The sequence below is a fragment of the Martes martes genome (assembly GCF_963455335.1).
Source record: "Martes martes genome assembly, chromosome: 11".
Lineage (NCBI taxonomy): Eukaryota > Metazoa > Chordata > Mammalia > Carnivora > Mustelidae > Martes > Martes martes.
The window spans coordinates 27,651,847-27,668,137 of record NC_137899.1 but is presented as its reverse complement, the minus strand read 5'-3'; the positions used below and the strand labels follow the sequence as shown (position 1 = coordinate 27,668,137).

The 16,291-nt window shown below is 35.5% G+C and overlaps 1 protein-coding gene across 1 annotated transcript in view; it reads left to right on the top strand.

Moving 5' to 3' along the window:
- Window positions 1–492: 492 nt before the first annotated feature.
- SEMA3C (semaphorin 3C) overlaps window positions 493–16,291 on the top strand; it is a gene marked incomplete at its 5' end in the record, with an annotated part of 25,045 nt that continues 9,246 nt past the window's right edge. The window contains 2 exons of the mRNA XM_080818713.1: window positions 493–580; window positions 988–1,039. Coding sequence (XP_080674839.1) covers window positions 493–580; window positions 988–1,039 — 140 coding nt within the window. The remainder of the gene's footprint in view (window positions 581–987; window positions 1,040–16,291) is intronic.

Sequence of the window (16,291 nt, the reverse complement as noted above, 5' to 3'; positions counted from 1 at the left end):
TTTTGGGATCCTCCAGTGGAAAGATCTTTGTGTAGTGCTCCTGGTCATCGACTTCGTGTGAAACAAGAAGTTTTTAGATTGAGAGATATGTGAAATCATGGTCAGAGACAATGACCTGCCTGGCTGATCAGGGACCTGGAAGGAAAAGAATAATGTCAGAGATAAATTCTGGAATAGAGATGTGTGAATGTACAAATAGAAGTGGGAATGAAGTATGAAGATCTGTGTATCACACACTCATACTCACCAGAGAGTATCACTAGAAGAAAGGTACTAAACAACTCAGCAGACAAAATGACTTGTCCATCTGTAGTTAATCAAGCCTTTCTATTGACCACTCTAAGGCAGGCATGATGGACACCTGAGGGTAAAGTGGCCTTTGAGGTGGTGATGAAACTTGTGCATGGGCCCCAGAATACAATCTTCCAGAAACAGAGACTAATGTTGAATTCTGTATTTAGTACAATCCCTTAAGGATTATGTAACAAGACAATGAGTGGCAAATTGACCACACTGGATCTCCTCTACCCTGATAGGGACAACCAGACACTCACTCTGAAAGGAAGAGATGAGTACTCTGGTATGTTTTTGTCTATCATCTACAAGATTTACTTGCATGAGGTCCCACATGAATATGACATCAGAGAAGGAAACACATTTTAGAGCAAAGAAGATTCCAGAGTGGGACCATGAACAAGGATTCTATCACATACCATACCATCCAAAAGCTGCTGGACTGACAGAACAGAACAGCCTGTTAAAGTCATAGCTAAAGTGGTAGTTTGCAGACGACTCGTTATGTAAATGAGGCACTGCAATAAAGAAGTATACTCTTTAAATTAAAAGTCTTTATGTGGCACTCTACTCCCAATAGGAAGAATAGATGAATTCAATAACAGTGAAGTGATAGTAGCAGGAATAGCCCCACCTACTTCCAGTGACCCACTGGGGAATTTGTGCTATTTGTGCTTGTTCTGCCCGTTGTAGATTTAGAAGTCCTGCTTCCCAAAGGGAGTGAGGGACTTCACCTTAGGACACAGTAAGAATTCCATTGAATTATATTAAAAATGATAACAATAACAACATACATTCAGAACATATTTCTCAAGCACCTATTATTTGCCAGGCACTGCCTCAGTTTTGACACTTCCTGGACAACTATATCCAATGACAGATCAATGCAGGGGTGTAAAGGACCTACTATCTCAGTCCAGCTTGGAACAGACCCAAAGGAACATTCAAATCCATTTTGATTCACTGAGTGAGATTTTTCAAAATAATGTGTTGAATTGACTTGAATGGAGACATTCAGATAACAAAATCAACAATTGAACATAGATGTATATTGTCTATACATATACTGCCTATACATATATTAGCTCCAAATCCACATTTTATTACCTCTTCTTCAAAAATATAGATGATCCCTTTGAAGATTTTACTTTTACCAGCTGGACTGATGTTAAGCTTTGTCAGTAAAAGTGGTCGGAAAGATATCACAGGTAGGAGTTTCCCAGTGTGCTGTCTTAGAAAACTTTTACAGTGCACAGTTTCTCTAGTACCGGGTTACTACAGTGAGGGCAGCTTCACCAGCATCTGATTCTAACAGTGCAGGCAGCTTCCCAAGTGCCCTCCTTCTACAGTAGGGGTTGTGTATTAACCATGCCTTTTGTACTGGTGCTTTGACAGACTGGGGCCCCCACTGACACTGGAGAGATTGCCCCTTCCAGGGTTAGTTAATTCCTATAGAAAGCAAAGAATCAGTCTCCAAGAGCTTCTTTCATATGCACAGTGACCGATCCGGAGCGCAAATCCCTAAGGATTTTCTCTATCAGGCTCTCACACTCTTGAGCCACTATCCACCTGCCCCAGTCACCCCTGGGCCAGGTACTAGACTACTAGTGACAGCCCTTATGTCCCAGATGCTATTGAAATTATTCAAACTAGCCAATCATAAGTCTGCTTACCCTGGGTTGCCTTTTCTTTCCTTTGGAAACAACTATAAAGTTCTTGCCACATTTTCTTCTCACTCCCTTTGCCTCTCAGCTGACACTGGTGTTCCCCCTCACCATGATATGTCCCCTCCTCTTGGGTGTGTGAGTATAAGAAACTATTTTTTTTTCAATGGCCATCATCTCCTGATCCACTGGCCTCACCAGTGAAGTTCTAGAACCTAGGTGAGGTCCGGAGCCGATGACCAAGAAAGAATTCTTGAGACATCTTTGGTGCAAAATGGTGGTTTATTAAAGCACGGGGACAGGACCCGTGGGCAGGAAGAGCTGCTGCCCCGGGTTGTGAGGGATGGCAGGTTCTGTACCCTGCGGTTGGGGGAAGGTGAAGGAAAGGGAGGTTTCAACAGAGCTTTCATATGCTAAAGAGAGCCTACCAGGTGCCGGGATACCGCGGCTTGATCAATGTTGTCTTTTGGCAAGCCATGAACATCAAGATACTTGGGAGATTCCTGTCCTGCAGGATTGTGATCTCTGCAAGTTAACTATTTGTTTCTCGTTTATGGCAGTCAGGGGTGCCTGAGGAATAGCACACATATTACCGAGGGGAGCGGGTGGAGAGGGGGTGCAAGGTGCCAGCTTTTGCTTTGTCCTCAGCCAGCCTCCTGCTCCCTCATCATCACCATACCTGAATAATAAAATCTACATTTTAAAATAAGTAGCTTCTCCAGCACTAGACTTCTGCAGGGCAGTAATCAGTAGTGCTCAGGGATCAGAAGCTTCCCCAGCACACCCCATGGTGGTTTCACAGTACAGTGCCTCTAGTGACACAGCTCCCCAAGAACAGCTTTCCCCCAGATAATCACCAAAAGAGTGATTGTTGGCCAGTTCTAAAGGACAGATTTCCTCCCAGTTCCACCACAACAGCTCCCTTTCAGTGAGTGGGGATTATTTTCTCTCCCACAAAGTCTGGATCTCAGGCCCAGCTGCTTGGGGAGACTCTTTTGTGGATACTTTATCTCAGCCCTAGGGTGCTGACTGTTCCTTATATGGTCCATTTCTAAATTTGTTAGCGTTCCCTTTGATTCTTACTAGCCAACCCCTTGTTATTCTAACCCTCTGTTATATTTAATAATTCTTTATATTAAATTCTTCCTGCTCAAATTCCTATATGGTTTTATCTCCTGATTGGATTCAGAGTTATACATTGTTAAAATATATACAATTATGAAGAGATGACTGAGTTTTTCCTGTTAGCAAACCCAATAGGAATCATACATTTTTTTTTAGCATTGGTATTGGTATTAAGTATTCATCAAATGCTTAAAAAACACAGTCCCTTCCCTAATACTTAGCATACTGATTTGCCTTATATTAGTTATTTAACCAATTGTCACAAGAGTAATAATATTATGCTGTGTGAATGAAGAACCAAATCTTCATTTTTTACTTATATATAACTATTGCTATTTAATCTTATTAAAAATTATTCTGGACCAAGGAAAATTTCAAAATCTATATGTCCATATAGAAAATAAAACTTGGGATGGGACGCCTGGGTGGCTCAGTTGGCTGGGCCGCTGTCTTCGGCTCAGGTCATGATCCCAGGGTCCTGGGATCGAGTGCCACATCGGGCTCCTTGCTCAGCGGGGAGCCTGCTTCTCTCGCTGCCTCTGCCTGCCTCTCTGCCTACTTGTGTGTACTCTCTCTCTGACAAATAAATAAATAAAATCTTTAAAAAAAAAGAAAACTTGGGAAAGAAACACCGCTAAATCCTCATGAACTACATGAGGATATGGGATATGTGAATGAAAGTCTTCACGCTCCTAGTATTGCAAGACAAGTGATATATTTTACTAAAGAAAAAATCTAATTGTTCATATTATCTTTGATATACTTTCTGGTTATCCTTAGACTTAGATGATGTGCTGTTTCCATTGATTAACTGAATTCGGCTTCCAACAATTCATTCTACAAACAGATTAAGAGGTCATGCCATGTGCCAGGCACCTTGTGGAAGATAAATTTTGGTGGAGTCACACTGAAAAAGCCTAAATCAAGATAGTAATAATGTAGACTTTCAATTTTATGGCATGGTTATAAAGTTGTCTGACTTTTTCTATTAATGTTCTTCCAACAAGTAAACAACGGGGAAGCCCCAAGGTCTGTGAGCAATTTTGTAGAAAAACTATCAATTCTTAAATTTTCCTCCCTCTCTTTTTTCTGGAAGATTCACTATTGTGAATCTGTTTAGAATTAGTATTAATTCTATAAATCACTTAGAAGATAAAGATCGGGGGTCAAACATCATGAGTTTTATTAATTTCCCACCTTATTTCTGCTATTGACATTATGTTTCCCCATAGCTAATTAGCAGTACAGTCCTTCACACAAAAAGGAAAATAAAGGAGTTTGTGCAAGCCAGATATATCAGAATCTGGAAAAACAGGTGTTAGATGACCACAAGATTGTTTCTCCATGTGTGAAACACCAAACTGTTAAATGCTTTGTTCAACACAAGGTTTTTCCCCTCCTTACCATTACCCCTATAACTACAAGATTTCTTTTTCATAACTCAGAAGCATTCTACTTGGCCTTCATATATGATTAAAAAAAAAAAAAAAAAAACTATGAAAGGAAAAACCTAACAGTTGGTAATGGGCAAATAAGTAGGCCTTGAAAAATAAAATCCCTGAATTCTAATTCCAGATTTGCTTCTCACTTGCTACACTACAGAATTTCAATTCCCTAGATTGTGAAACAGGAAATAGTATAAGGTCATATTATAAGAACATAAAAAGAAACCTTTAAAATATATTTTTTTATAATGTACAAGAACTTATACTTACCAGTTGAAATGCTTTTTCGATAATTCCAAACACATGTTGTCTTAGTCTGTTTGGGCTACTATAACAGAATATCATAGGCTGAATGGCTTATAAGCAACAGATACTCATTTCTAACAGTTCTGTAGTCTGGAAAGTCCAACATCAAGGCACCAGCACATTTGATGTCTAGTAAGAACCTGTTTCCTGGTTCACAGACATCTGTCTCCTCCCTGTGTTCTCTCCCAGGTCTCTTTTATAATGGCACTAATCTTATTCATCAGGCCTCTGTTCTCATGACCCAATTACCACACAAAGACCCCACCTCCAAATACCACCACAGTGAGAGGTAGGATTTAACATATTAATTTGGGGAGATAAAAACATTCAATCTATAAAACATATGATAACTCCTTCAGCTACCTACATTTTAAGGTGTGGTTGGTGAGTATTTTTTACAGTAATGTACTACATTCGTTCTACTCAGCCTTAAAAAAATAAAAGATATAGAATATTTCAGATCACAGATTGCCATTTTCCTCTCCATCCTTTATTGTATTTTACTGGTTTAGAATTTATGGTGATTTTCAGTTTTTGTAAATATTTGATCGTAATATCAAATAATCATCGGGATTATGTTATGGTACTTGTGGATGGCTCATAGTTACTAAAATCTCTCCCTTCTGATAAATTTTATTCCCATATACAAGGACCACCCACTGAGGTAATTAGGCAACTGTTTTCCAGCTCATTCTTTCTTCATGACTTAAGTGAACATCTCAGTTTACCATCCGAATCCTGGGAATACAGAGAAAAAGCAGAAATTCTTTTAAGATGTTTATTAAGGAAGCAAAGAAGAGAATAAGTGAGGAAAAAAAACAAAGTGTTTAGAGGTTTTAATGGGGAAAGCAGAGAATTCAGATCATTTGATACATTTAAATCAGACTGGGCAAAATATTTGAGGAAAAACAGTTGTGGTCTCAAGGGAAGAGGAAAAGTGACTTAAGGTGGTCTTTTCCATTTCTTATTGATGTGATTAAACAACTTGATCTCTGGCTTTTTACTGACTTCACCAAAGAAGAAACCAATTGGTGGCAATTAGAATGTTGGCTTTACCATGCAGACACCTGCTCTAATAGCTAAGCTGACAGCAGATAAATTTTAAATATGTCAGCAGCTGTCAGGTAGCGACAATTTCAAGTCATTTCTATCCTCAGCTGGGAGCAAACCAGGAGCATATGGGTAAAATTCAGTTAAGAATCCATGGATACACCAAATTCCTATTACATAAAACATTTTGGTAATTTCTTCAGTTCCACTCTTTTAATTTAAAGACATTAGATCATTCCTAGTCTTTAATTTATGGATTATTTATAAAAGGACTCCGTTTTACCAGTCATATCATTTAGTCTCCAAATTAGCACAAAGAACATGCTTTTGAATTCTAACTTAAAGTGCTTTATATCAACAAAATAGCATGGAATTTTATGGGCCTTTTAACAACTTCCAAGTGTTTACTCTTATTGTGCATGCTTTAAACCTACAAATTTTATATTCTTAATTGCCAATTAGTATTGAGTCTTGTTCTGCGTATGTCATTCCCCCGTTTAAAGCTTCTCTGTGCTCCTAAAGTGATAAATCTCATTACACGGGTTTAGCACAAGACTGGCAATTGCCTCCATCATTTTCTTCAACCTCATCTTCCATCACATTTCCCCTCCTTTTCTCTTTTCCAATCACTCTGGTCTTCTTTCCTGTTCTAAACCAGTCATGTGCCCTTCTACTGCAAGATCTTTAACCATGTCATCCCTTCTACTAGAACACTCCTCCCTCCCTTCTTTAACAGATTAATGTCTGCTTCTGTTCAGAGTTCAATGCAAGATCATTCCCTCAAGAAAGTTCCCTGAGTCTCCCTAGGTCAATGCCCTATTGTAAGCTTTCATAGTGCGTCTTCATCCCCTGTCATATTCACTTGGGCTATGGTAGATTAATGCCTTTCTGGTGCACTTGAAGCTATGCTCCAGAAGGTTAGGGGACTGCCTCTCCTTTGTTCACCATTATATCATTAGCACAGAACAATGCACCATACATATTTGTTAAACAAGTGAATTACAGGGAAGTATCTCATTGAACATTGTTACAGAAATCAAATGAGTTTTAATCCCCATAGAAATTGGTACTGTAAATCCAGATTACTCCACATTTTACTAGATAAACATTAAACAATATAACATAAAGGATCTAACTAAAATGTTGTACTTCTTTTTATATATGCTCCCTATTCAAAGAAGAGTCTGACAGAAGATAAGCAAAGTACATCTGCCAAAATATCTGCCAAAAATAAACCAAACTAGCAACAAATTTAATAGCCAATAGTAATTTTAGAATTTGTAGAATCACACACTGACTCAATGTTTTAGAATCAATGTTGATATGAGTGGTTTTCAAAATGTAAACTTAAGTCTTATGGTGATGTTTGGGAGACTCTCTAACCAGTTAATTAGAATTTAAAAATTTAAAAGTATATTTTAACCTTTTAAAAGTTGTATCGAGAGACAACATCCATAGCAAATGTATTTTATATTAAGTTGCAATCTTGTAGAACCACTAACACATCAATATGTTCCTCAGGGTTAACTCATCTTGTGCAGATATTAAAGCATCTCCAGCCATTTCTGTGCATGTACTTAAACTTCTTGTAATGTTCTCATTAATTAAGAAAGCACTGTGTTTCTCAATTTTTTTTTTAATTCAGGCTTCTGAGACATATTCATTATTTAAAATCAGTATAAGGGAGTATATTATTTAGGGAACTGTACTTGTATCAATCTCCATCAGCAAGGTACAAAGGCATTTGCTCAGGAGCTACACATGTCAGGATAAAAGTGCAAATGAAGAAATTACAAGGTAACCACATTTTATTACAAAGTATTACCACTAGTCAATTTTTGGGTTTCTTTTTCTGATTTTATATTATGATAAAGATATAGTGCTTCAGCTTCAATATTTCCTACCACCTACTCATCCACCAAGTATTAAAAGAAGATTATCCTGAAATTGCAAGGTAAAGTCTGGAAAAAAGTTATCTTTGCAACTACTAATCTGTGACAATCAAGATGATCCATATATGGTACAATCAAACCGACATAGAGCAATAACACATATTATCTACAACTGTGTTTTCAAGCCCTTAATTTCAATTTTTAACATCTCTAAGACAACCAAATTGTTCTCATTGACATACATTAAACAAGGAAAAGCTTTACATGTGAATTGAGATTCACCTACTATTTACTTTAAAAAGAGTTTTTTGTTGGAAAAAAAAAAAGGATAACCTAAATGCTATTAAAATATGTGCAAAGGGATCAGTAATACACTCTTGCTTTTTGAGTTTTACATGAGAAGATGGTTATACCTAAGACTGGATATTTTTAACAAAGGAATGGAATTCTACATTTGCAGAGAATTAAAGAAGATGCACTTCGAAAGCAGAAGCTACATTAATCCATAATGAGTTTATCAGCCGGCATAACTTAAAACCTTGATTGCTTCTAGTTTATATCAATTTATTTTATAATACACTAGAGTGTGAGAAGTATAGATTATGGAACCTAGCTGCTTGGGTTCACAATTCCAGTTCTAGTACCTAATCCCTGCATAGTCATAGGCAAGTAACCTCACATTTCAGTGACTTAATCTCATCTGTAATTCAAATTGAATGAGGTCAAAAAGAGCCATGGTCTATAGAATGCTTAGAGCAGCACTGGGCACTTAGTAATTGATAAATAAAAATCACCTTTTAAAGTTTTTTAAAAGGCTGAAACTATGTAATAAATAAAATTCTAATCTCAGGTTTGTAGAACCACTAATATGCCTCAGAAGGCACCATGTTTTCTTTTTTTGCAACCATTGATTGAGCCCTACTTTTCTCAAAAGGTTTCGTGGATTTCAGAGATAACATTATCTGAGTCTCAAACACCAAAAATGATTTTATGTACCTTACTCATCCTTATTTATATGATCATCTCAGTAAATGCAGAAGAAGCATTTGATAAAGTATACCATCTATGCTTGATAAACACTCTCAACAAGGCAGGTTTAGAGGGAATGGACCTCAAAGTAACAAAGGTCATATATGAAAACCCACAGCTAACATCATACTCAATGGTGAAAAACTGAGTGCATTTCTTGTAAGATCAGGAACAAGACCAAGATGTCCATTCTCATCACTTTTTTTCCAACATAGTACTGGAAGTCCTAGCCACAGCAATCAAACAAGAAAAAAGAATAAAAGACATCCAAACTGGTAAGGAAGAAGTAAAACTTTCACTGTTTGCAGATGACATGACACTATATGTAGAAAACCCTACAGTCTTCACCAAAAAAACTATTAGAACTAATAAATGAATTCAGTAAAGTCACAAAATACAAAATGAATACACAGAAATCTGTTACATTTCTATACACTAATAATGAAGTAGGAGAAAGAGAAATTAAGAAAATAATCCCATTGACAATTGCACCACAAGTGATGAAATGTCTAGGAATAAACTTAACCAAGGAGGTGAAAGACCTGTACTTCAAAAACTATAAAACATTGATGAAAGAAATTGAAGATGACACAAACATGTGGAAAGATATTATATGCTCACGAATTGGAAGAAACAATATTATTAAAATGTCCATACTACCCAAAGCAATCTACAGATTTAAGGCAATCCCTATCAAAATACCAAGAGCATTTTTCACAGAACAAGAACAAATCACCCTTAAATTTGTATGGGGAAACATCAAAGATCCTGAATAACCAAAGCAATTTTGAGAAAGAATGAAACTGGAGATAACGCAATCTCAGAATTCAAGTTATACTACAAAGCTGTAGTAATCAACACAATGTGGTAAAACAGACACATGGATTAATGCAACAAAATAAAGAGTCCAGAAATAAACACACATTAATATGATCAATTAATCTATGGCAAAGGAAGCAAAAATATGTTAATGGGGAAAAGACAGTCTCTTCAACAAGTGGTGTTGGGAAAACTGGACAGCCAGTTGCAAAAGAATGAAACTAGACCTTTTTCTAATCACCACACACAAAAATAAACTCAAAATGGAGTAAGGACCAAAATGTGAGACCTGAAACCATAAAATTCCTAGAAGAAAACGTAGGCAGTAACTCCTTTTTTTAAAATACAAATTTTTTTTAGATTTATTTATTTATTTGAGAGAAAGTGGTGTGGAAGACCAGAGGGACAGGAAGAGAGAGTCTTAAGCAAACTCTGAGCTGAGTGCAAGGCTCGATTTCACAACCCTGAGATCATGACCTGAGCTGAAACCAAGAGGCTGGCACTTAACCTACCACACCACCCAGGTGCCCCAGGCAATAATTCCTTTGACATGAGCTGTAGAAACATTTTCCTGGATCTGTCTCCTCAGGAGAGGGAAACAAAAGAAAAATCAAATTATTGGGACTACACCAAAATCAAAATCTTTTACACAGTGGAAGAAACTACCAAAAAAATCCAAAAGGGCAACCTACTGAATGGGAAAAGATATATCTGATATATAGAGAGAGATGATACAAATGATATATCTGATAAGGAGTTAATATCAACCTATCTCTTAATGTGATTATAAAGCTGTAGATTTCTAAAAGACTATTTGTGAAAATGACATCATTTTGGAAATCTTAGCAAAACGCTTAAATGATGATATTAAAAAAATCTGTATTTATCATATCCAAATTTTTTACATATTTATAACCATATTATAGGAATAAAAATACAATTGACTGTTTCTATTGTATTTTTCTATAGAATATGATATGTGGGTGACAGTGGATTTGGTAACTACTAACTATGGTCCCAGGGAATACTGTTTTGGAGCAGTTACTGCACATATTCTTCAATAGTTTTGTCCAAAGGGTGATTTTGAAGCTTCATGTGCATTTTCTAAGGGCCTATAAAATTTCTCCTATTATTTGAAATGTCATGTTAACAGCTATTCCTTTTGAATGTGTAACACTGTCAACCACATGATCATGAAGATACCAGTTCAAATTGGTGATTAATTTTCTAATCTATCAATTCAACTTCTGCATTATGTTTCTCTCACAGAGCAGTTAGTACTGCAAGATTTCATTAAACAGTCCAACATATTTTGGCTTATTACATTTTAAAGACAGTATGATATTTATTTTTCCTATTGGAAACCACTAAATAGTTCCTCCAGACTGTCAGCAATGTGATTTCAAGCCATATGTTACATTTTGCTACCAAGTTCCATTGAAAAGGAAATATCTTAATTCTCTTTATTTGTTTTTTTCTACTTTGGATTTATAATAAATAACTCTTTTTCCCTCAGACCTACATAGCATTTTAATTTGCTTTCACTATTGTCTTCTTTGGAAATTTATGACTCATTGGTATGACCAATTATTTCCTGGAAGTCATTTTTATTTTTATTTTATTTTATTTTATTTTTTATTTTCAATTATTTGAGAGAGAGAGCACACCAGTGGCTGGGAGGGGCAAAGGGAGAGGGAAAAGCAGACTCCCTGCTGAGCAGGGAACCCAGCATGGGGCTCCATCCCAGGATTCTGGGATCCTGATCTGAGCTTAAGGCAGACATTTAAGACTGAGCCACCTATGTGCCCCTGGAAGTCATTTTTGTATGGTTTGAAACAAATTAATAGGTTTTACAAAAATCCCTGTCATATCCAACTTGTTTTCCCATCTCTAGTCATTTTTTAAAAATCTCTATTATTTTATTAATAAGGCAATTTGAGATACATACATAAATTATTTTAACAGAATGTGCTCTTATAGACTTTAATTTTAATGCATTTTTGAAATACCAGGTATTTTTCAAGTTAGCACTTTACCTCATAGACATTTTGTATATGTATTCACTCACACATATAATTTTAAGGCATTAAAATTTCTATTGTTTTTTAATAAAATGATACATATTAATACTTGTAAGAATATGAAATATAGGTGACAATAACTAAATTGTTCAAAAGCAAAAAAAATCAGGTTATTTGCAACAAATTACACAACGGAAAAACTATTTTAAGCAAGAATGATTTACTGTGCACATGTTACATATAGAAATAAACATATTACAAAAAAATGACCCTACACTTACAGTGTTCACAATCTAATAGAAAACATCTATTATCCAATATTTACTCAGCAGACTATAAGAATTAAATATTATAATAAATATTTTAGTTAAAACTGGTACAAATAAATAAGTATAATGTAAGAAAATGATCAAAACGCTATTGCTTTGGATAGTCAAAGGAAATATCCTATGGATGGTTTGTCAGCGATCAGATGAGAAAGAAGAAACAAAGTCATATTTTTGGAATAAAAGATGAAGACGATCTATGAAGAATTGCAAACACAATTACACAAATAAAATCATGGGATGGTACAAGATGTCAAGGACTGGAGAATTCTTGCATTGCCTCAGTGTACCATGCCCTCTATCTCCTTTGTTGTGTATTGGCACATTTTGTTTATTCATATTTACATCCCTTCTCTACTCATTCTTTTCCCCATGATTCCTTGGCATACTTTTCACCTTTAAATATCAAGTCAATAATGACCTCTTCTTTGAAGGCTTTCCTGACCCATCTGGAGGACTCAGGAAATTTTTTCAAATTCTAATTAGTTTTAATTTAGAATCACTCTTCTGTTTAAAAAACCACTGCATCTCAATCTTCTCACATTGAAACCATCAAGGAAATTTTAATACATTGACGCTTCAACCTCACCCTCAGAAATTCAGATTTAAGTGGTTCAGGAGTACCCAGGGCATTGCAACTTAAGAAAAAAATTAAAAATCTGCAATCCCAAGTGATTCTAAAGTTCAGCAAAGTTTGAGCACCACTGGTATGTGAGTTGGTAGTTATATTTGAGATGTCCACATAAAACTTCCCCCATACTCATGTGAATCTACAAATTTGTACAGAAGGGACCTTCTTATTTTAGTGGTACTGGTTGGAACCCTGAATTGTATACTGCTAAAAAGCAGCGGTTTTACCATGAGACTAGCTGAGTTGATATTACAACTCCCTGACTTACTAAGGAAATGACTTTGGGCAAGTAATTTAATCTCTAACCCTTAAACTTTCTTGTTACTTTAGTGGGATGATTAAATGAGATGTAATATATATATATAAATATTAACTAGAGTGCCTAACACAAAGGCGACCTTAAATAACTACTATTGTTGTAATTTATTCATTGAATATGTGTTATGCGCCAAGAACAATTCTAAGAGCTTAAATATATTCCATTAATTTTCGAACATTCTAAAATAAAGTGTAAATAAATTATAAATATTATTTAGTCTTATTTTACATATGAGGAAATTTTCATTCAGAGAAGCTAAATAATTTACCCTAGAATTCTACTGAAGCTCACAAATCAGTTTAAGAAGAAGTGAGATTTGAAACCAGTGAGTCTAACTCCTGGCCCTGTGACTTATATCACTATAGTTTCCTAGAAAAGGATGAAACTATTTAAAAATATATACTTTTGTTAATCGTATGTGATACGTGACATAAGAGTGTTGGAAACAAATATTTTAGAAGTTTAGGAGAAAAAAACTCATTACGTCCAAGAGCTCAAGAGAGGGTTCATGGAGGAAGTGAAATTTGAGCTGTATTACTGGGCTCTTTCCAATAGTATGAATGGAAATTCATGTTCACAAACATACACATACACAAACACACACACACTCAAAACACCTTATTTAAGATAGGCATAATAGCTACTCATGAATTACAGTGTTTTAGGTGAGAAGTAGTATGTCTTGGAGATATATAAAAAGCAACATTGAATAAGAATGAATGCAGCTGTATTTGGGATCATGAAGTGTACAGTAGATAACTGTTATTAAAGAGTACAGGATGTGATTCTATGCTAGAATGAATATTTTAGTCTTGAGAATAGACACAGATTGTTAGACAAATTTACAGGAAGAGTTCTCTTTCAATGGGAATACCATGTTCCTGAAATCACAAGTGCAAAATTATTCACTAAACACTTACAAATTGCTACCCTTTAAAATTAGGACAAAGGCAAGGATGTGCACTGTTACCAGGACTGTAATATTACATTAGAAGTTCTAGAAAATGTAGTAGGATAAAAAGCAAAACAAAATAGTAAAAGATTTAGAGAAGGATAATCTATATATTTTTTTATTTGTAGGTTAAACAGAAAACCTAAAAGAATCAACTTTATATTCTCTAGAATGATTAAGAGTTTGACAAGTTGGAGAAGGCAAAAAATAAATAAATAAATGGCCAACACTAACCTATTAGAATGATAATTAGAAAAGACTACATTTGTGATAACATCTAAATATGTATGATGTTAGGAATAACTTTAACAAGAAATGTACAGAGTATATAGAAAAAAATATATAACAAAGAGAGAGAATACCAGGTCACTGAATGAAAAGACAGATTTTGTAAAGCAATTTTCTTGATGATTGTATAGATTTAATACTATTCAAATCAGTATCTTAATGGACTATTTTTGGTAACTTGACAAAATAATGTCAAAATGTACATTAAAAAAAAGAAAATGTCGGGCGCCTGGGTGGCTCAGTGGGTTAAGCCACTGCCTTTGGCTCAGAGGGTCATGATCTCGGGGTCCTGGGATCGAGTCCTGCATCGGGCTCTCTGCTCAGCAGGGAGTCTGCTTCTTGCTCTCTCTCTGCCTGCCTCTGCCTGCTTGTGATCTCTGTCTCTGTCAAATAAATAAATAAAACCTTAAAAAAAAGAAAATGTAAAATTGAATTAGTTCAGCTATGCAAGTTCAGTATGAAATTACAAGAATTAAAACACCAAGGAGGGGCATCTGGGTGGCTCAGTGGGTTAAAGCCTCTGCCTTCAGCTCAGGTCATGATCTCAGAGTCCTGGGATCAAGCCCCGCATCGGGCTGTCTGCTCAGCAGGGAGCCTGCTTTCCCCTCTCTCTCTCTCTGCCTGTCTCTCTGCCTACTTGTGATCTCTGTCTATCAAATAAATAAATAAATAAATAAATATCTTTAAAAAAAAAAAAAACACCAAGGAGTTGGTATGAAAAATCAGCACATAGATTAGATTATTATGAATAACCCTGAAGTAGATCTTTTAGCATATGGGAACACAATACATAATAAAAGATGCTTGGAATTGATAATGAAGGTATTTATCATTGAGTAAATGGTATAGGAAAAATTGAGTCTTTATGGCTATGTACCAAATTAAATCATGTGTATTTAAATACCTAAATTTCTAATTAAGCCAAAAAAATTAGAAGAAAATACAGGTAAATATTTCACTGATATTAGTACATTAAACCATTTCCTTTTGTCAATTCTATTATTCTTGGCCCAGATTGATTTGAAAATTAAGTGAATGATGGTTATGAAACCTCCCTCTGGGGGAAGGAAGAGAAATATATATAAGCACACATAGAAAATCCTGCATAGGATTATAGATAATTCTTAAATATTGGAGAGGAGATGAGTGGGTAGAGGATAAAGAGAAGTGGTAAACATGTATCGCTATTCTCATTTCATCCCTCAATTTTCTTTTACGTAGTCCTACTGGATTCCTGAATTAAATTGAATCTTGCTTAAGTTTTGGGATCATAAAAGATAAGGTTAGGATTATGAGGTGGTGTGGGGGAGTGGGGAGGAGAGTGTCAATTGTTAACGTATTCTCTTTACTTCCCTCGATAAACACTGTTAGTGGGCATGCAAGCTGGTACAGCCACTCAGGAAAACAGTATGGAGGTTGCTCAGAAACTTAAAAATAGAATGACCCTATGATCCAGTAATTGCACTACTAGGTATTTGCCCAAAGGATACAAAAATACTAATTCAATGGGATACATGCACCCCCTATGCTAATCACAGCATCCTCAACAATAGCCAAATGATGGAAAGAGCCCAAATGTCCACTGACTGATGAAAGACAAACAAGATGTGGTGTGTGTGTGTGTGTGTGTGTGTGTGTGTGTGTGTGTATGTGTGTGTGTGTTTGTGTGTACATCCATATATAATATATATATTATGTGTATATGTGTACATATATGGAATTACATATATGGAATATTACTAAGCCATATAAAAGACTGAAATCTTACTATTAGCAACAAAATGGGTGGAGTTAGAGTGTATTATGCCAAGTGAAATAAGTCAGTCTGAGAAAGGCAAATACTATATGATTTCACTCATATGTGGAATTTAAAAAATGGAACAGATGAACACAGGGGGAAAAAAGAGAAAGGCAAACCATAAAACAGACTCTTAACTATAGAGAATAAACTGAGGGTTGATAGAGGGGAAGTGGGGGGAATGGGCTAAATGGATGATGGAGATAAAGGAGGGAGCTTGTGGTGAACACTTGGTGTTACCTGTAAGTGATGAATCACTAAATTCTATTCCTGAAACTAATATTACACTATATGTTAGCTAACTGGAATTTAAGTAAAAACTTGAAACTAGA